At 36.4% G+C, this 22,732-nt stretch overlaps 1 protein-coding gene across 1 annotated transcript in view; it reads left to right on the forward strand.

Annotated features, from left to right (window-relative positions):
• Positions 1 to 22,732, forward strand: part of ZFAND3 (zinc finger AN1-type containing 3) — a 208,895-nt gene that overhangs the window by 130,008 nt on the left and 56,155 nt on the right. Inside the window, exon 2 of the mRNA XM_029943641.1 lies at positions 3,992 to 4,174. Within this exon, the coding sequence (XP_029799501.1) occupies positions 3,992 to 4,174 (183 nt within the window). The remainder of the gene's footprint in view (positions 1 to 3,991; positions 4,175 to 22,732) is intronic.

Here is a 22,732-nt window from a genome sequence, read left to right on the forward strand (position 1 = left end):
GGGGAAGGGCAAAGAGAGAAGGTGATGAAGGTGACACACAATCTGAAGCAGGCTCCAGGCTCTGAGCTGTCAGCACAGAGCTGGATGCAGGGCTCGAACTCATGAACCGTGAGATTATGACCTGAGCCAAAGTCGGCCGCTTAACTGACTGAGCCACTCAAGCGCCTCTCTTAGGATTTAACTGTGTGAATTTCTGGTGACTTGCATTAACTTTCTTGGCCCTTGCTTTCCTTTATCTGGATGATGAGAGGAGTGAGCTGGATCTTTAAAGTTAATTCTAACTGTAAAATTCTTTGATTCCTGGGCTCTTTATTGAATTCAAGTTGAGTAGTAGAGAGGTTCTGCTAGTTCTCTCGTGTGCAGCCAGTTTGGCTTGTCATGATGATTTTTTTTTCCACCTGATCATCCTGTGAAAGTGCAGAAAAGTCATCATGGGAGAATGGGTTAAAAGGTACATCGTATCAACTGAAGATTCACAAAAGAAGACTTAAAGAAAAGTACTTGAGCATGAAGGAACATGGAAAGCTTGGGCTGGAGATTGTGTGGGTGGGACCTGGTTATTGTCTGTGGACACCAATGTCATTTACCCTTAAGTGTTATTGTGCCTCAGTGAAGTGAGTTTGTGTGTCTGTCTCCAGACATTGGGGATTGTGCTAGATGGTATAATGAGGACTTAGTTCTTTTAGGGCCTTATAACATTTCCATTTAAATGGTAGAGATTGTCAAAGGAGGGACACAGTGATTATTGACATAAGAGAGCTAATGAGATGACATAAACAAGCGTCATTATCACATTATTGTAGTATATTCCATTTTTATAGTACCTTTTTCTTTAAAGGTGCTGTACAGATAACATTGAGATAATAAGCCATTTTAAAATCCTAAAACATTGAAGAATGAGAAACGTAGCTAGGAGAAATAAAATACACAGAAAAGAAGCAATAGAAACTTTAGATCACTGATCAGCACAAAGGTTAGTGATTCTTGAGCTAAATCCATTGCACTCAACATTGGTTCTATAATCAGTAGGGGCGTGACGTGGAGATCTTTTCCTTGAGCCAAACTCTAGTGCTCATCATTTTACATCCTGTGGTTATGATTAAAGGCCATGGGTGGGTTTTAGTGTCAGATGACCCTGTATTTAATTCCTGATCTTACTACTTAGTAGCTATTAATTTGGAATAACCTAAATTTTCTCAGCCTCAGTTTCTTCATCAGTGAAGTGGTATATGACTATGTAACTATACTTCCCTTGTTAGGTAGGGCTGTCTTGAGAATTGATGAAATGAGTTATACACATAAAACCTTTAGTTCATTGCCTGGCACATGGTAAGCGCAACATAAATAATAGCTCAGTACATACTAAAACAGTGACTCTGATGAGGTGGTAAGAGCATAATAGCAGTTTCTCTGTGGTTTAAAAGATAATGTGGAGTTGTCAGGATCTTCTTTTCCTTCTCTGAATTGATAAAGTGTAATGTGTACTTTATATTTTTTAGATTTTTAATGAAAAATACAGAGACTCTACCTAATAGTCTTAAGTTAAATGCCCAGCACCAACTTGGAGAAATGAAAAATTACAGATAGAATTGAAGATCTCTTTTCTTCTCTGCCCTCCCTCTCCCGCCACCCCAGACCTAACCATTATCCTGAATTTGGTGTATCATCTTGATAGTTGGCATTATATTGTAATTATGTATCAATAAATGGTATACGGTATTTTTACATATTCTAAATTTTTATATAAGTATTAAACTGTATATATCCTTCCATAGCTTTTCTTGCTCAACATTGTTTTTGTTTTATTTGCAGCATTATTCATTAATTTCAACTGCCTTCTAACATTCCCTTATGCATGAATTTTAATTTATTTTAATCTATTCTGTCAGTGTACATTAACTGTTAATTCTTAATATTTTTGCATACCTCTCACCTTCACACCCCCGTCCCTCAGTGTAAGAGGTAACTGCTAACCTGAATTGTGTTAGTTATTTTTAATGGTTTAAACATATTTCTAGGGGCGCCTGGGTGGCTCAGGTGGTTGAGCTTCCAGCTTTGGCTCAGGTCATGATCTCATGGTATGTGGGTTCGAGCCGCATGCCAGGCTTTGTATAGGAAGCTCAGAGCCTGAGGCCTGGTTTGGATTCTATGTCTCCCTCACTCTCTGCCCCTCTCCCACTTGAGCTCTGTCTGTCTCTCAAAAATAAACATTAAAAAAATTTTTAGACATACATATTTCTAAATAATATATTGAGTCTTGACTCCTTCTAATGTTTTTGTAAGCACAGCCTTACTATGTTGTTTATTGACTTTTTTCTTTTCAGTGCTGTGATTTTGAGATTCATTCCTGCTGATGTGTGTAGCAGTTGTTTTCACAATATACATTATTCCATTGCATGAATTTAGTATGGTTTATGGACCTTCAGGTTGTTTCTGACTTTTTATTATTGCAAACAATGTGAAATTAACAGTCTTGTACGTGTGTGTGTGTGTGTAGAGATTCTTTCAGGCATAAACTAGGTGTGAAATGACTGAGGTATGGATAATGATCTGTACATGTTTTCCTTTACTGGATATTGATGAGTAGTAATTTATTTATCATTTATCATGACCCATGAGTTTACTTTAAATTTTTAATAAAACTTATTTTTTTAATTTTTTAAATAATATAACTTTTTTATCAGTATTTAGTTTACTTGCTCTGTGGTCAGCTAATAATGTTTTTATCTTCTTAATTCTTTGGCATCTATTAGGACTTTTGCTTTATAGGTTAATTGTGATCAAGACTTAGCCAGGTTTAGCCAGTTTTCATAAATATTTCTCATATGTTTGAAAATAATTTATTATCGTTGGGTATATGAGTCTTCTCTAATTTTAATAATTACTTTGGCTGAGGCAGGTATATTAAAATCCTCCCATTATGATATTAAATTTGTCAAGTGCCCATAAATACAATCATTTTTGCTTTATACATTTTGAGGTTTTATTATTAGGTACATACAGGTTTAAAATTGTTTTATTTTGCTGGTAATTGTTTTGTTTTTAACTTTTTTCTTTTTGTTTCTTTTTTTTTTTTACAATTACATAATGATCTTTTTCTCTGAAAAAAAATTTTTTTTGCCTTAGTCTACATTTTCTGGTAGTACTATAGCTATTACTGACTTTTTAATCATGTACCTTTGCTATTTTTTTAGTATACTTTAAAACTTTTTTATGCTCACGTTCACGTTTTTAGTGTGTCTTGTAAACTGCATAAAACAGGATTTTGTTTATCAAATATGAATATTCTCTTTTAATTGCTAAATTTAGTCACAGTTATTACCACTACTAATATCTTTGTACTTATCTCTACAATCTTATGTGTTTTCTATTTACCCTGCTTTTTTCCTATGCTATTCTTTCCTTTTTACCTGTTCTCTGTTGATTTGAATAACTTTAAAAAATCTATTTATGTATCTATCTATCTATGTAGGTCTATTTCTTAAGTTAGAGAACAAGCATGAGCTGAATAGAGGGTGAGAGGGAGGAAATCTTAAGCAAGCTCCAGGCTCAGCACAGAGCTGACACAGGCTCAGTCCCACAAGGCTGGGATCATGACCTGAATTAAAATCAAGAGTTGGATGCTCAACCTACTGTGCCACCCAGGTGCCCCTGAATAAGTTTTATTTTTCCTTTCTACTGATTACCCCTAAAATTATAATCTGTATTTGGCTTTGTAAACTCTTACATTAAAATTGGTATGTCTACCATTTTCTGAACAATACAAGTATTTTGGAAAACTTTAACTCCAGTTGTGCTTTGCCAGTGGAAGGCTTATATGGTATATATATTTTTTTATCAGTTTTTTTACTTCTATTTCTTTTATTACCCAGAGTATTATTGCTGCTGTGTCATTGAATTTTTATTTTCATACTTACTTTTATTATCTTTTAATTCCCAAGGAAATTGTGAACTTCTTAATTAAACTGGTTATATCACTCTTTCTCTTTAGATTTTCAAAAGAAACAACCAGACGATGATTCTGCTCCAAGTACAAGTAACAGCCAATCAGATTTGTTTTCCGAAGAGACCACCAGTGACAACAACAATACCTCGATAACCACGCCAACTCTTAGTCCCAGCCAGCAGCCGCTTCCGACAGAACTGAATGTAACTTCACCAAGTACAGAGGAGTGTAAGTGCCCAGATCATGTGAAATGGTAGAGAAAGCAGCCCAAGAATCATATCATGAACTTCTTGGTGATGCCTTGTCTAGAAAACAAGATAACAGCTTTCTAATTCGAGATAAAGTGTTGACACATAGGCCCAAGTCAGCAAGTTAAGAGAATATATTTTAGCAATTCTGTAGAGCTTAAGGTCTTCTAAACAATAGTCTTCTATGTTAATTGTCAAGTTATGAAGTTTTCAACCAGTCTTAAAAAAAAAGAAAGTTTTTTTTCTTAATCATTCCCCGAGTCTAATTTTATTGACCTGTAGAGAGGCCCAAGGATCTGTGTTTTTGTTTTTGTTTTCATATCTTTGCAGAGGATCCTAATGTGTGCTAATTGATGAGAATCAATAGTCTAGGGAACTTCTAATTTAGGAGCCTTGGATTGAAAACTTACCTGTGTCACTAACTGGGCCTTGAATGTTTCTAGGCAATTAACTGGGATCATAACTTCATAGAACATAGGGTATTTGAAGAGAGGAGGAAATGGTTTCTGTTCTTCTCTAAGTCCTCAGTGATAGAATACTGTTGTCACATATGTGATATGGGAGTCCATTGTCCGCTTAAATTTTTTAATGCTTTAACCATCTTCTTTAGGACACAACCTATAACCACATGTGTTAAAAATTTTAGGCACATTTTGACATAGCAGTTTTTGCCTTTTAAAAGCTTTAATAACAGGTTGAAATTTGTTGTTTCAGAGTTAATGAACATATAGAAATAAATCCTTGGGATGTGGTAGGTTAGAGTGTTCTAACTTTGGAAAGATTAGCAGAGAACAAATTATATAAGCCAGTGCAGTAGGTAAAATTGATACTATAATAATAAGGAAGACCATAGTCTGTGTCTTTAGAGAATTTACTGTTTATCAGGGGAAATTAAATGTAATTGTTATAATGTATTAATGGTTCTCAACCAGGAGTGATTTTGCACCCCGCCCACGCCCCGTGCTGCTGAACATCTTACACCACACAGGACAGCTCTCCACAGTAAGAAGTTATGCAGCCTGATGTATTCATAATGCCAGGGTTGAGAAATCCTGATATATGGTTGTGTGTGTGTCCATTTTAATGATTCTTCTTATGTATTAAAGACAGTGACTCTTAAAGAAGGTTGTTGGTTTACTGGAGAAAGGGGTCTTAAAACAGACACAAGGTGGTAAAAAGACATTCTAGACAGTCGAATGAGCTGTGGAGGAAAGCTCCATGGAGTTCTGTACTGGCAAGTGACCCCTTTAGGGCCATATATAGAGAACAGGGTTGGAAAGGAAGATGATGGTCAAGTCATAGAGGCTTAACTGCCCAGCTAACATATTTGGATATTAGATAATGGTCATAATTTTGAGCAAAGAAAGTAATATTATTATAGGGTTTTTTTTGGAGAAGTAACCCTGAAAATGGAAAGGGTTATACTAGAATAACATTGCAGAGAAAGAATTTTTAAAATATTGTAACTCACAGGCCTAAAGGAAGGTGTAGAAATCATGTAAGAGGAAGGAAGAAGAAAACATTAAAATGGTAGTGGTAATGTTAAGGCAGTGGATTTTGTTATTAAAAATCTCCTTGGGTCATGTCATTATTGAGGAACATCCATTTATATCCAGTTCTGAATAAAATTATTTTAAGCTCAATGTAACCTTTAGGTGAAGAATTTCTTGTCTAAGTGAAAGATTGGAGCTGGTCAAATTGGAGCTAATCTCTGTTGGATTCAAAAATACTAGAATCAGGCCACAAAAGAAAGCTTGAGCAGCCGAGCTGTGTGCAAGAGGAAGATGACAGCAGCTACCATTTATTGAGCACTTCGTGTGCCAGACAGTGTTCTGTATGTTTTGCATGTTTTCCCTTTTATTCTTCATGATAATCCAGTACAGTAGATACTATCGTATCCTTATCCTGCAGATAAGGAAACAGGCACAAAGAGCTCAAGTAATTTTCCTGTAGTCACAAACAACTAGATATTGGAACCAGGATTCAAATGTTGACTGGCTTCAGAATCCATGCTTTTGATCAGTTAATTCACAATGGGAAACATAATTACCACAGAGAATAGAAATTTTCATGTTGGCAAGAGCAGCACTTTCTCTCTCTATAATTAAGGTATGTGGAAACTCAGATCATAACCAAAAGTTGCTTTATCATGAAAAATCCTATAGCAGGGTTTGGAAATAGAAATTTATACATATGGCTAGAACATTTTCTCTGGAGGCAGACCTTTCTGGGAAGCCAACCCATACAAGCTTTTAATGTAGCAAATGGCAAAATATGGACTCAATAAGTGGAATTAAAATGAAGTGAATTTTTAATTGAGTCAGGTTGATTGTGAGATACTCTCTAACCACATACAGGGAAGGTGTTGCGTTCAATGCAAGATTACATCTTCATACCCTTCTCTCAATCCTCTGCCTTGGCTTAGACCTACCCTGAGCTCTGGAATCCCTAGGACAGCACTTCCTGTATTTCCATAACTTGCCAGTCTGGGACATTGTATACTGCCATGTTTTTCCTTTTGATATATAAATACCTTCCATCTGAGTAAGGATGTCTAGTTCTACTAGCTTCAGATCTATTCTCTCTGATGACGTCACTGCTCTAAACTACTGTGTGTTTATCTTGAGTTAAACTCTCTGAAACAAATCTCATTTCCTAACTCTTTTGAGTCTCATTATTATAATTCTAAGATTTTTACCGATCTGAGGAATTGAGGTTTGCTAATCTGAGATATGATGATGACTTTCATGTTCAAGTGGGCAGTTTGAGTTAGAGCTCAGGAGAGGGGAAGTCAGAGTGAGCTTCAAACACTTGGGAGATGATAATTGAAGCCTTAATGGTTAAATGAGATTGACAAGGACGAGAGCAATTAAGAGCAGTGAGAATAGAACCTTGAGAGTGACATCAAAACAGAGTAGGCAACTCTAGAAATCAGAGAAGAATAGAATGATAATGGGCAAGGTCACATTAGCCAAGGAACAAATTTCAGCTTATGATGTGGTCTTTCATCATAATAATGAAAATATCAGTTAAGCGTCAGACTCTTGATTTTCGCTCAGGTCATGGTCTACAGTTCATGGGATTGAGCCCCCACATGGGGCTCTGCCCTGACAGTGTGTAGCCTACTTGAGATTCTTTCTCTCCCTCTCTCTGCCCTTCCTCTCTGCGTGCACACACGCGCTCTCAAAATAAATAAATAAACTTAAAAAACTAATGTAAGGTCACTTTTATGAATTGTTTGCTGTATTCTAAGCACTCTTCTAAGCTCTTTACAGGTACTAATATTTAATTTTCACAGGCACTTATGAGGTAGGTGCTTTTATTACCCTTGTATTTATAGATGAGGAAGGTAAAGAATAGAGGTTCAGTAACTTCAGTCCAAAGTTACAGAGCTTCTGCCTCTCGGTATATATTCCAACCCACTAATTTGGCTCCAAAGCAAATTCTTGCAAGCAACCACAATAGCTTATTGCCTTATCACTGTTAATATCCTGTAGAGACTGTAAACTCACAAGAGATACTTGGATTTGATGATCTTGAGATTGATTACCTAAGTATAAGCTATTTAATATTCTGTGGCTTATATATTCATTTAGCAGTCTTTGTTGAGAGCAAAACCCATGTTAGGCACTGGGGTAAGTGCTGGCTACAGAAATCAGTAAGGTTAGGTCTCTATCCCTCAAGGAGGTCACCTTTTCAAATATATATGCTCCTCCCTGAATTTCTGGCTTATTCTTCCAAATGGGTTCAGAAGAATTTTGGGGTGTAAGGGAGGCAGCAGCAGGAATAGTGGTCAATAAACAAAAGCTTTCTCAGGTTGCTACCTCAGCGAGGTTGAAAACTATGTGTGCCTCATTTGTAGGTGGGGCGTATAGGGGTGAGAAAACTAGGAAGGTTTGTTAAAGTGTTAGGGTGGATAAGTTCTAAGTCAACACGAGATAATTACAGTGGTTGCCAGGTAGCAGTGAAGACCCAGGTGAGAGGAGACAGCCTTTATCCATAGGCACCTTAGAGATTTCTTCAGCAGTGCTGCACCTGGGAGAAGCAGGGTGGAGGAAGAGGAGGAAAGGGATTACTTTTTTTGATCTTTTAGCAACCTCAAGGGACCAGAATTTCATATGTGGCCCTTCTTAGCTTCTTTTACGTAGAGGTAAGGAGACATAGGGTGTGGGAGTTGCTGGGAAATGGATTTGTGTTGTAACTCCAAGTACTACATAATTTGTTAACTATTCAGTAATTGTGGATCTGTTGTTACTGTGTAGAACTGGAAGTGTAATCTTCAGGACTTGTGGAAAGGTTTTACTTTTCTGGAATAAACAAGAGAATGGGTATTGTTTATATCTGCTTTTTTACTTCTCACTGTGAAATGAATATATGAAAAGAAAGGTGGTGAGAGCATGTGTGCATTAGCTGTAAAAAGGCTGCAGATAGAGTGAGAGCTACTAAGGAACGTGTAAGGCAAAGAAACGGCAGATTTTTATCCAGAAGAATTTCTTAAAACCTGTCTGAAGGTCAAATAACACAAGTACCCAAAAGCTCCAAATAGTGGGGTTCTGTTCGTTTGACCAGGCACATACCTCTTCCTCTCCCATCATTGTGTGACTACAGAACAGTCTGTGGAACTTAAGCCATTAGAAACTTGTTTAAAAAAAAAAACAGTATAAACAAAACTCACAAGAGTGACCAAAGAACTTGTCATAGTATTTAAATGCTATAATAATGCTAGCAGTAGACTCATCAGTATCGGGCACTATTCCAGATACTTTATCTGCAGTAACCTACTTTATCCTCATAATTGCACTGTATGATGGGGACTGTTACCATATCTGTTTCACAGGTGTGGAGATGGAGGCACAGGATGATGATTCAGTACCTTACCCAAGATCACAGTAGCCTGGCTCTCTGGCATCACACCATAACTTCTGCCTCTGTAGTGATTTATAGTGTAAAGGACGTTGCATGCAAATGCAAACTACAGAGGAAGGAGGGTTGCATAAATACTTAAAAAGAACAAAATAACCTTTCTGCTTTTGCTACTTATTTGCTGTTCTCCCAATTTCCAGGGTTTTCATAGAGGAGATAAAGTGTGATTTGTACTTCTGTTTCTTGACCCAACCTTTTTTTTTTTTTTTTTAACATTTATTTTGAGAGAAATGAGATCAAGAGAGTAGGGGAAGGGCAGAGAAAGAGAGGGAGAGAGAAAATCCCAGGCAGGTTCTATAATGTCCGCTCAGAGACCTAGGCAGGGCTTGATTTCACGAACTGAACTGTGAGATCATGACCTGAGCCAAGATCAAGAGTTGGATATTCACCCAGCTGAGCCACCCAGGCGCCCCTTGACCCAACTTTTAAAGGGGGAAAGGATAATATCAACTTGTAGATAGAACACTGGAACCAGTTGTTTTATTTTTAAATGAGGGGCATATTGACTGATCACCTTAAGTCGGAGTCTTATCAGATTGGACTTAAAAGATGAAAAAATGCCCTTTTCTTTCTCTTATAAATCAGTTTTCTTGTTATCTTGAGCATGTCACAAGTAGACATGTTTGGGAGACTTCTGATGTGTGTGCTTACCTAGGTTTTGGGTTTTGAGTATTGTATTTTTTTTCCAGGCCCACTGCGTATTGGATAGAAATAGAGGTTTTAGAAGAGAGTTGGCTCTTCTCTTTCTTTCAAGGCAGGACGGGAAGAGAACTGGTACCCAAATAATTGAAATCCATACCTGCTGCTAGGGAAGAGCGATGGCAAGAAGTGGGCTTGTTTTAAAATAATCTGACCCTCTAATCCAGCAGTTAGAGAGCACCCACCTCATATAGAATACTTTTCCTAAGCTCTGTAGAGGCACATACTCAGAAATAAACAGCAGCCTACACATATATAAAACTACAGTTTACAAGAGGAATTGACAAGATATGGCCCATGGGCCACATCCAGACTATCACATGTTTTTGTATGGCCTATAATGATTTTAGATGATTGAAAAAAGTCAAAAGAGCAATGTTTTGTGGCATGTAAAACTTACATGAAATTTAAACTTCAATGTTGTTAAATAAAGTTTTATTGGGACATGACTATGCACATTCATTTATGTACTATCTCTCTGGCTGCCTCTGCACTACAACAGCAGAATTGGGAAGTCACTGCAAAGACCCAGTCTTTCTTTATAGAAAGTTTGCTAACCCGTGTTGAGCAGAGCACTTTAACAAACACTGTGATCATGGGATCTTCCTGACCATGTGCAGTGTGTGCAGGGCAGCCACTCTTCCTATTACAGATGAGAAGAAGGTTTGCATGCTAATTTGCCTTGAGTCACATGACAGGACTAGCACTCAGCTCTGGGCCTTTTTCATCCATAATACTTGAGATTTTTCATATTCTTCTCTGATCTACTCAAGAGATGCTTTTGTTATAGTCAAAAGAAAATATACAGAAAAAAAGTGAGAGCCATACTAACGGGAATGTTAATGAAGATTGTTAATGATTAAAGCCTCATTTCCAAGTGCTGGCTGGATTTTCTTTTAATTATGACAGTGATTCCCAAAATAGAAATTTGAGAACATTCTTTATCTGTGGTTAAATTAATTTGGTCGAATAAAGAGATTTTCATTGTTTCCTTGGAAACTGGTTCCTGGTAATACCCTAGCTCCCCAGGCATTTAAAAAGTAAAATAGTACCACATTTTAACAGATGTCCTTGCTAGACTGCCATTGGGTCTTTGAACATGCATTGGGCTTCACTGGCTATTAGTCTTCATTCCTGTCTGACAGGCCCTTATCTGCCCCCTTGAAAATTAATATCAAGCCACTGAGTAGTTAGACTGTTTGTTTTTACCAATTAAGTTTCTAATAATCTTTCAGTGAAACTAGTTTTCCCTTTTTTGGATTATGCCTACTTCAGAACACCAGATAGATATTGGGCAAAATAGGCTGGCTTACTCTAGTAGAACATTTAGAAAATATTACCTATTAAAAAATACTTTATGACTTCCTGCTGGGCTGGTTTTAAGTGAAATATGGTGGGGAGATTTATTCACAGTTCTCTCTGTATGTGTCTTTCTCTTTCCTGTTCTCTAATGAAGCTCGAAGCATCAGGCCGTTTATCATAGATAATTATACAACAGATGGAGTTTTTCTGATATATAATAGTCTCAGAGTGGAAGATTCTTCCCCATAATGAAGAATGCCCAAACTTTAAATGTCTCTTTTGATTTTAATTTAAAGGTATTTTTTTTTCAGTACATTTATTTATCCTGGAGCTGATTCTGTAAAGCATGCTGCTTTTATTATGGCTGTGTACTAAAAAGATTGATACTTCGCAGTACAGTATGATAATGTACAATTATTTGCTTGTATCAAATTGAATGGCTATAATTCTCCAGGAATCAATGTATGGGATCATTAAATTAATCCCTGTCAAAAAGCAGAAGGACTTGAGCAGTTTAGCAGTGTTTTCTTACTGAAATTATTTCTATTCCATAATATTATCTGGCTTGAAACTTGTTGAGGCACTTTATAGGATCATGTGACCTTCAACATGTAGTCAAAATAACAAATTAAAGAAAACAATGATTTTTAAATTACTCATTTGCTGGCTTTTTTTTTCTTAAAAGATTTGTAAATCCTATTTTCTAAGTATACAAGTAAAGCAAAGGCATACAGGTTTATGTAGAATAGAAGGTGAAAATACTTTCTTATATCTCTACCTCCAAACCCCGCTAAATTCCCATTTTTTTCCGAGAGATAATCATTATTCATTTTGGGGTTACACTTTTTTTAATGTTTTATTTATTTTTGAGAGAGGGAGAGACAGCATGATCTGGGGAGGGTCAGAGAGAGAGGGAAACACAGAATCTGAAACAGGCTCCAGGCTCTGAGCTAACTGTCAGCACAGAGCCTGATGTGGGGCTCAAACCCACGAACACAAGATCATGACCTGAGCTGAAGCCAGATGCTCAACCTACTGAGCCACCCAGATGCCCCTATGCGTTGTTTTTTAAATTATATATATTTTTGCATACATAAAGACTTTCTTCATTTTTAAAAATCTTTTTTTTAAGAGAGAGAGCATGCAATCAGGAGAGATGTGGAGGGAGGTAGGGGGGGAGAGAGAGAGAGAATATCTTAAACAGGCTCCATTCTCAGCACAGAGCCCGACATTCAAACCCGGGACCCTGAGATCATAACCTGAGCTGAAACCAAGAGTGGAACGCTCAACCTACTAAAGCCACCCAGGCGCCCCAATTTTCTTCATTTTTATTCGAATGAGTGCATTTTCCACTTACTGTTTGTAACTTGCTCTTCTATTTAACAGCATATTTTAGAGATCTTGTCAGATCAGACTAAAACGATCTGCCTAATTCTTTTTAAACTGCTACATAGTATTTCATATTTTTATTATTTTCTCTTGAGACTTTCTAACATTTCACTACTATAAACCATATGAAGTCGACATTTTTGTACATGACTAATGGTGCATGTGTCGTTTTTCCATGATAAATACATGGAGGAGGAACTAAGAAGTCAGAATATATATATTTTAACTTTTGATATACATGGCCCAAATTAATTTCCAAAATGACATTATCAAATATACTCCTAAGACTGAAGAATGGTGTTTGAGAGTGTTTCCCATGCTTTTACCATTGTGAGGTGTTCTGAGGGGAGGAGACAGTAGGGAAAAGAATGGCTCGTTTTAACCTGAGTTCCCCTGATACCTCCTGACACTGAGATTGAGCGTCATGAGCATCATTGCACATTTGTTAACCGGTCATGCCTCCAGTGATCTGCCTATCTCTATTCTTTGCTTATTTATTTTTTTTATTAACTGTCTTTTCCTTTCTGATTTGTAGGAACTTATAAGTTTTTGTTAGGTATCTTGCAGATGTTTTCTTCTGGTATGTCACTTGGGTTTTAATTTTGATTTGGGAGTCTGGTATTTTAGTTGAAAATTTATAGGTTTTTTAAAGTCAAGTCTGTTGGTCTTTTGTCTTCTAGGTTTGTGTCTTTCTGAGAATGCTTTCTTTGCTGCAGGGTTAAAAAATATTTTTAAATGTATTTTAATACTTTTATAATTTATATTTTTCTATATTTAGCTCTTGAATCCATCTGGAATGTATTTTGTGCATGTTATGAGGTATAGGAATTTATCTTTATAATTTTTCCAAATGGAGAACCAGTGATCTCAAAACCATTTATTAAATAGGCCTGCTTTGTAATACCATGAATCTATAAACACAGATTTGTTTTTAGGCTCTTTAATTTTACTCCATTGACTACTGGTATATTCCTAAAACTGGAATATATCTTTGTGGTATGTAAAGATACCTAGTAGAGCTAGTCCCCCTTAGTTTATTTTTTTCTAAATTTGATTAGTTATTCTTTTGTATTTTCTCTTGATGAATTTATAGTCAGCTTGTCAAGCTGTATTAACAATTACAATGTGATTTTGATTAGGATTATATTGGATATGTAGGTTTATTTGGAAATAATTGACATTTTAATACACTGCTGGGTCTTCTCATAGGAATATTTTTTATCATCATTTATTCAAGCCTTATATATTTTTGAGTAAACACCTATCATTTTCTTCTTGTAAATCTTGAACATTTCTTACAAGACTACTTCTAGTAGCATTTTGCAAACTTAGTATTTGTGGTAGGGTTTTCTTTGTAGCTATTATTTATACATTTAAGGAGATTCTTCTCTTTATAGCTTGCTAACTTTTTTTAAGTCAGAGAGGAGTGTTGAGTTTTATAAAATACTTTTAGGGGCATCTTTGGAGATGACCACTTGGATTTCACCTTTAATATGTAATCTCTTAATTTAATGGATTTCCAGGATTAAACTGTTTTTGCATTCCCTGAGTTAAACCCTACTAGTTCTTTCAGTAAACTGCTGGGCTTAAAATGCTAATTTTATTTAAAATTTCACACCTTTTTAATAAGAGAGTTAATTCTGTGCGTATGTGTATTTATATATGGTGGGCATGCTATTCCTGTCTAGTTTTGGCATCAGTGACATTAATCTTATAGAAAGCTGTTCATCTTCTCCTGTGCTCTAAACAGCCTTTTGTCTTATGTTCTCATATTATGTAACATATCTAGTCTTTGAAATTTTGAAGAAGTTATTCATAAAGCTTATTGGCCTGATATCTGATATTGGACTGTTCATATTTTCTACCTTATTTAAAGTCAGTTTTGATAATATCATTAATAAAAGCATCCATTTCATCTAGACTTCTAAATTTCTTGGAATGCATAGCTTTCATTTATTAACTTTATTTAAAAAAAATTTGTTTATTATTGAGACAGAGCATGAGTCGGGGAGGGGCAGGTAGACACAGATTCTGAAGCAGGCTCTGTGCTGCTCGAACCACAAACTGTGAGATCATGACCTGAGCCGAAGCCAGATGCTCAACCGACTTAAGCCACCCAGGCGTCCCTTAACTTTACTTTTTAATATTTCTTCAATGTTTGTTTATTTTTGAGATGGGGGAGGGGAACAGAGAGAGGGATGGAGGATCTGAAGCGGGCTCTGTGCTGACAGCAGTGAGCCCAAAGTGAGGCTTGAAGCCAGGAACTGTGAGATCATGACCTGATCCAAAGTCGGATGCTTAACTGACTGAGCCACCCAGGTGTCGCTCATTTATTAGCTTTAGAGTATATATTATACCAAGTACACAAACTAAATCTCATTCTTTACACTGATATTGGTTATATTATCTAATTTGTCTTTGTTTATGGTCTTCTAGTTAATGGAGAAATATTAGAGGTCTGGGAAGTTGTCACTGCCACCATTGTGTTTTTACAGCATTACAGCTATATCTTTTACTCTTAGTCCATAAATTTGTCACAAGAGCCCCCCCATTGATATCACATTGAACACAAGCAGATTGACTTATCATCAACTGTCTGGTCATACAGATTCTTAATTTTCTATCTAGCATCCTCCCCTGTAATCCAGATCCTCGTTGATTGTATCTGACCTGACTACCCATTTCAGCAGTGATGTTCAGCTCTGAATCATGCTAGACCTTTGGTGTCCTCAGAAGATGCCATGGCACTTGTCTTCCCATTTTTATTCGTTGTCCTGGAAGCCATCTCAAAACCATTTTATCCACACTAATGTTTCCTCCGAGGAATTCCTGTACTTCCTATCTGTAAAGTCTAACCCCGTATTGTTTTGGTTACCTCATTAATATGATAATGTCATCTCCTTGTACCAGCTTAGACGGTAAATCCAGAATTAACAAAGACTTTATTATATGCTGCTTTGCTTTTCTCCAAAGCACCCAGCACTGTGCTTGGTAAGGCAGTACTCAGTAAATGCTTCCTGATTTAAGTACTTAGAAGAGTTTCTAATTCTTACTTTTAGAAAAATACTTCACGTGTTTTGGCACATTAAAGAGAAGTGTGTTATTGTCCGAACCTGATTTGAAACAGCTACTTAATGTTCTTTTATTATTTTCTGTGACTGTGCCATTCAGTAAGTAACCCCAAGATGAAGCAACTCAAAAAGGCAGTTTCCCTACAAAATTTTGAAATTCAGTTGCCTTGTTGTAGTGATAGTTAATTTCTTTTATCCACCAGAGCTTTTGGATTAACAGAAGACTGTTTTTTTTTTTTTAAACTGTGCAAATAGCCACTTGCTTGTTGTGAAGTAATAGTTTTTGCTTATAAGTATTTCTTTTATCACTTGAATTTCCCCTTTAGGGTTCCCTTTTGCCAGACAGAAGACTAGCAGATTTTAAGTACTCATTTTTCAGGATCCCTTAAGAAGTCTGCAAATATGAAAAGTTTATTTCCCATAAAGATTTCCTCAGGCACCTGTGAGATTATACAGTTACTGATATTCAGACAGGTTTTGAAGCAACATTATCACTGCCCCCCCTCTTTGCAAATGCAGATTTTTGTTTTATGTTCTTATTAAGTGAAGTATTCTGTACTTTGCTGTGAAAGTAAAGGTCACAGTGAACAGTTACATTTCACACAGCTTCAGCCCTTTGCAATTGTCATATTTTTATTTTGCGTCGATGCAGGTAATGGGTGACAGTGCTGATTTTAAACTAAATCTGAGCTTTATTATGACAGAAGTGTTTGGCTGAAAAAATCATATTCTAATAGGGCCATCTATTTGGATGCGTTAAAAGTGGCTATCTTAACCTTATATTTTAATTATGTTTGTGAATGTCTCTCTCAAAATTCAGAGCTGCCAGTGCCAGAAAGTGACTACCTGTAACTTTACGTTTTATATTCACGTAAAGTGCTCTGTAATTTCATAAACCATTTCACTTTTTGATCTATCAAAAGGACAATTTTTTAAACCAAAACAGGATGCCATCTTCGCAAGGAAGTTTTTAAATTTCAAAATATCAGTATAAACACTTCTCTACGTATTCAAATTGTGACTGTCTTTGCAGTGAAAGGTCCCATTGGTAAGACTTGCTAGCGTTTGCTTCTGTGGAAGGTTGGATGCAGGTACCTTACATTCAGTGTCACTGTGAACACATTGCCAGCAATGGTCCACCTACCTATTGGAGAGGCTTACCCAAGGAGGGCCAAGGAAGAAGGCACCTGCATTCAAAATTATTTTTAAATGTCCACAGGGCAATACCTGTGGCCTAAAAAAAGTCTTTTTCATTTTCTCTGAAGTGTCTCACGAAGAACATGCACAAGTTACTTCCCTTTCTGAGGAAAGCATTGCAGCCTTTCATTTGCTAACATAGGCCAAGATTCAGGAGAGCACCTTTGGTAGCTGAACTACGATGTCAAAAATAAAAGCTCTCATAATGCTAGGTGGTTTCTCCATTAATGTTATGAGATTCAGGCTTATGTTGATGGTAAAATGCAAATATAGAAATCTGTGTTGGGTGTTAGTTATGCCTGTAAATAGTTAGAACTGAAGTCTAAATTGAAGAAGTGACAGCTCCTGATTTCATATCCATATTAAATAAGCTTTATCACAGAGAGAAGGAAGTATCTAAAAATAGAATTATTAGCCAGGTGATATTTGAACCTCTCAAAAAAGTGTTCTAGTTTTTGTTTTGTTTTTAAATTTTTTTCATGTTGGTTTATTTTTGAGAGAGAGAGAGAGAGAGAGAGAGAGCGAGCAAGCTGGGGAGAGGCAAAGAAAGACAGAGACAAAGACACAGAGACACAGGTTCTGTACCGGGCTCCAGTATCTGAGCTGTCAGCACAGAGCCTTACATGGGGCTTGAACTCCCGGACCACGACATCATGACCTAAGCCAAAGTTGGACACTTAACTCACTGAGCCACCCCACAAGGCTCTAGTTTTGATCCCTAAGATGGTGGTTGGTGTCTTAGAATTTCAGTGTTAATTGCTATTGGACTTTATCACATTTTGGATGTGATGTTAGGTGTTGGTCAGTTTCCTAATATATTGGAAGCTATGTTTTGATTGTAAGGAGTTCTGGGTTGGAGATCACGTCTGAAAAACTGAAATCAAACATTTAATTGCTCAGAATTTTTTTAATTCCTTGAAACATGTGTTTACTCTTCTGTATAAGAAGCAGAAACAGAATGTTCTGGGTTGAAATTATGACCATAGAATTTATACTACTACTCCTTGCCTTTATTTACTCAAAATATTTAACATTTTGTCGAGAATGGGCTAAACGTTTTACTTTTATTAATACTAGTGCATCCAGTTGTTCTCTGCAAGACCAGAATAAACCAACTGACATGTGAGGAAAGTACGGAGAAGTTGGAAATTACATTAAGCGTTAGATTCATTTTGTGTTCAGTACCAGTACTTCTCAAAGTATGGCCCAAGGACCTATAAAGTCCCCAAGATCCATTCGTGGTCTATAAGGTTTTTCCTTTTCCCACTGTGTATCTGTGGAAAGGGTGGATTTTCTTGATATTTTTCATTTAAAATTGAATGCAAACATTCAGATGTCTTCCTTTAAGATAGCTCTCATAATAGTCTCAAAATGTATAATTGCCTTTTCTAAAACAGTATGTTTCTATGTTGACATGTAATTATTTTGTGAATTTTAAATGAAGCCATGTTTTTAAATTTTTTCAGTTTTAATTTCAGGTCAGGTACATATCAATAGATATGCCCCACATAACCAGAAGTTCTTTAGTGTCCTTCATAATTTTTAAGTGTGAAAAGTTCTCAAGACTAAAATGTTTGAGAACTGCTTTGCTAGATCAACTTGTAAATATGGTGAGAAATCAACTCTATTTAAAATTGTTCCATTTCCCTTCTGAATAGTTACATGTGTTTAGTAATTGCTTTGGGCCTGGATCATTTTCATTTAGCAGTGGAAAGTAGATTTTTGAAAACCTAACGTGCTAGGTTACTAAAATGAGTCATACTTTACCCTTGCCCTTGAGGCTCATTCCATTTAAGGCCATTGCTGGGTCATGAGAGTAATTCTTCCAAAACACATTCCCTGGCCTCAGCAGGGATGTCCACTTTAACTCCTATAAGAGTCCATCAGTACTAGGTGAATAGAAAGCATTACTGGTTTCATTTTGCTTGTAGTGTTGTTCCCTGGGGAAGGTGGTATGGGTGAATTTTTAATTTTATTTCTATTGAACAAATAAGCTAATAAGTATACCCACATGTAAACATATACTAACATTTGCAGAGCTGCCCAGCACTATAATTATTTAGAGGAGCAAGGGTGGAATGGTAATGCAGTTTTGTTGAGAAGCCTGCTCAACTTCTCAACTTCTGACCCACTTTGAAAATCCCCTTCTCATGAATCCCTAATTTAGATCTAAATGGTGTGAGAGATCATGCAATAAATTAGGATTAGAACTTCTGACTGAGAGATTGACACTTAGATTCTGTAACAAGCTTTGCAAATGGTTTAATTTGAAAGTTTCATTTGGAGAAGTGGGAGGGCTATTATCTTGTGCTGAAGATTTTCTGTAAACTTAGATTCCCATTCATTATATCTTTATGTATTCTTGTTTTTAATCGATGGTGCTTTTCAAACTCAATTATGTAGACAGATTAGGTGTGTTCTTTCTGATTAAAACAATTCGTGAATTTCAGGTTTACGGTGAGGTTGCCTTTTTTCTGAAGGAGATGACTTACTGTGCATTCTGATCTATCCTTGATACTCATTTCATACTGGTCATTTCTTACCATTTACTATTTTAAGTGTCTATGTGTGTATCGAAGGCTTTTAGAGAAGGAATATCTTACTGCAGAATATAGATTCTTTGAATATTTTTAAAAGATAGTTTTACCTTTTTTATCTTTTATTTTTAAAGGAATTTTCACGTTCATTTCTTTACTTTGGAGAGACAGAGCACGAGCAGGGAAAGGACAGAGAGAGAGGGAGACACAGAATTGGAAGCAAGCTCCAGGCTCTAAACTGTCAGCACAGAGCCTAATGCGGGGCTCGAACCCATGGAACCCTGACATGACCCAAGCTGAAGTTGGACGCCTAACCAACTGAGCCACCCAGGCACTACATTCTTAATACAGCTGCATCGGGAGACAGTGTAGCATTTATTTCACTATCTCCGTTGTATAGGTTTTTTTGGTTTTGCTTTATTTTTTTGAGTTGTCTCATCAAAAAACTCTTGATAAGGTATTATAAATCTCTTGACAGCAAGGAGAATTGTAGCTCTTGAGTCTGTTGTCAGAGATCACCTTTTGAACACTGAGCCTAGGAAAGTGAGATGCTGCAAAGTAAACTGTGCAGATTATGATAGAGTGGAATTGACAAGCTGGTTAAAAAAGGATGATGCATTTCTAATTAGCCCACAGTGCCTTTAGTTGAAAATTAATTAGATACTGTTATGTAAATGTCATGTTAATTAAGCAGGAATATTGAAGTGTTATAAATTTGCAAAGGAATGGCTATTTTTGTTTTAATGTTTTGCAGTTACCATGAAAGAGCTGATAGTAGAATATTTGTTTGATTATCGAGCTTCTGGCAATTTTTAGCTGACAGTCCATTTTTCCTAATTGATATGCTTTAACACATGGTATACTTGCAGCCAATGAGGGCTAGTGGATCCAGGAGCCAAAAATAACCAGGCATCACAGCTGTTTTAATAGAACCTTTGCGGGTGGATTGTTCATCTCTATTTTCAAGGTTAAGGAGAAATACTGTTTTTCTGTATTTACTTAGCCTTTGATTCAGAGTACCTAAGATGACTGCCATCCTCAATGCAGCTACCTCCAAGCCTGTGTTCTCTGCTTTCTTCTTGAGTCATAGACTTCAACCCGTCTGTGGGATTGACTAATACGTGGGTACCTCAGATGTTCTTTTTTGACATACTCAGCAACTTTATAGGAAGCTGACAGAAAATTTTAAGAGTTCTACTTCAGCTTGAAATATGAATGTTGATAAATAATGGGATACCTTCATTCAGTCCTTCTGGTTTGCAGGTTACAGGGAAGTTAGTATGCAGATTTGACCTCCATCTTCAACTGTACAGGACTAAAATTGGTACTCCTTTTCCAAGAAAATCCATTACTCTATAGGAAACAGCACAAAGATTTCTTGTTGGGAATATAGCTGAAGAATTTTATTTCATGCCTTTCATGTGAAATTGCAAATGTAATCCATAGTGCTACATTATGTAGGACACCTTTAATACAAGAATAGAAACATCCCTAGAAGACATGTATTCAGACTTTTGGTCACAAACCACAAACTTCAACAGACATTATTTACTTGAAGTTCCAGATTCTAAATTTGTTGAAATTTAAGAAAAAGTCCTCTGGATGTAATACCAAATGCAAAATTATAGTCTGTTATTAAATATTGGCAGATAGTGAAGAAGCTTGAACAAATCAGATATTTAATATGCTTTAGCAAAAGAAAGCCAAAAAATACTCTTTAGTGATTGTCTAAAAGTTAGTTTAGGTTGGTTAATCTTGATATCATCTGGTTCAGAATTCCCAGAGAGCCTGTCACTAAACAAGAACTTTAACTGTGGTATTTTTTAAAAAAAATATTCAAAAACCCAAAACCTATTTTTCCAAACTCAAATGCTGCTGCTACAGACTAGACAGGAATAGTGTGAATCATGCTGTGCTTTGAAATACATTTCTTTTCCTAACCACGATCCCACTGAACACGTAAGACGCATGCACATACACATATATTACATTCATTTATGGAACCCAGTCACGAGGAGGCTCCCTCACCTTGCTCTTCAGTTATTAGCTCTGTCTACCCTGCTACTTGGAAAGGAGAGGTGGGAGGGCCAAAAATAAGAGCAGGATTTATTTACAGTGACTTATTGGACCATATGCTTCCATTCTCTCATGCATTAGAAAGCCCAGTAAAGAAAAGCTAACTCTGTTATTTAATGGAACAGGTGCCTTGACTTGGACCCTCACCATCAATTCTAAAAATATTTTGTTTGCTATAACCACATGACACCCATGTTATATTTTTATTGTTGTGGACAAAATCTTGAAGATTCCTCTTGAGTAGTCCTTAATTTTTTGTATTCATTTTAAGAGTTGATTTGGAATTACATGTGGTCCCTGTCCTAACAATAGCTCAGCTTAGGATGACTTTTAGACTTCCCGATGGTGCAAAAGCCATAGGCAGGTGTTCAATAGAAACCATACTTAAATTTTGAATTTTGATCTTTTCCTTGGCTAACAATATATAGTACGGTACCCTCTCATGATGGTGGGCAATAGCAGTGAGCACAGCCCCAGGCAGCCTCACCATCACAAGGGTCCACAACCAATACACTTAACCGCATTCTGTACCCATACAGCCATTCTGGTTTTCACCTTTGGTACACTATTCAATTAGACAAGATATTTAATACTTTAAAACAGACTCTGTGTTAGATGATTTTGCCCAACTGTAGGTTAATATAGGTGTTTTGAGCACATTTAAAAAACAAGCTAGGCTAACTAGAATATTCAGTAGGTTAGGTATAGTAAATGCATTTTCAACTTACGATGCGTTTTGGGGATGTAAGTTGAGAAAGATACGTAATTGTGTAAAGGTAGGTAATATCTCCTGTGACCCTTTTATTTAAGAGTAAAGGAATTTTGTATGACAGTGCAATTAGTGTAGAATACATGTGCAGTGCTCATATGCATCTGTTTTGGATTTTAAAGTGTTTCAGAGGTTATAGTCTGCCAGACCAAACTTAATTCCAAGGTTTCTGTTTATAACATTGTCCAATTATCAAAGCTGGGATGTATTATCACTGCCAGTTACTCATGCTGTCCATTTGTTCTGACTCATGTATGGTTCTGTTTGTACTTTACTATAATGTAGTGAATACATTGAATTGGGTTGTTAGTTTAACAAGCTCTCTGGAGAACACTTTTGTGATGATACATGTTGAGATATTCTAGGTAGCCTTAAAGTTATTTGCATATTTGCCAAAACCTACGGAAATTCATTCATTAGGAATTTTTTTTAAAATTTTTTATTGTCAAATTGTTTTCCATACAACACCCAGTGCTCTTCCCCTCAAGTGCCCTCCACCATCACCACCACCTCTCCCCCGCCCCCAACCCTCAGTTCATTCTCAGCATTCAATAGTCTCTCAAGTTCTGCATCCC

Source organism: Suricata suricatta, chromosome 7 (genome assembly GCF_006229205.1).
Source record: "Suricata suricatta isolate VVHF042 chromosome 7, meerkat_22Aug2017_6uvM2_HiC, whole genome shotgun sequence".
NCBI lineage: Eukaryota > Metazoa > Chordata > Mammalia > Carnivora > Herpestidae > Suricata > Suricata suricatta.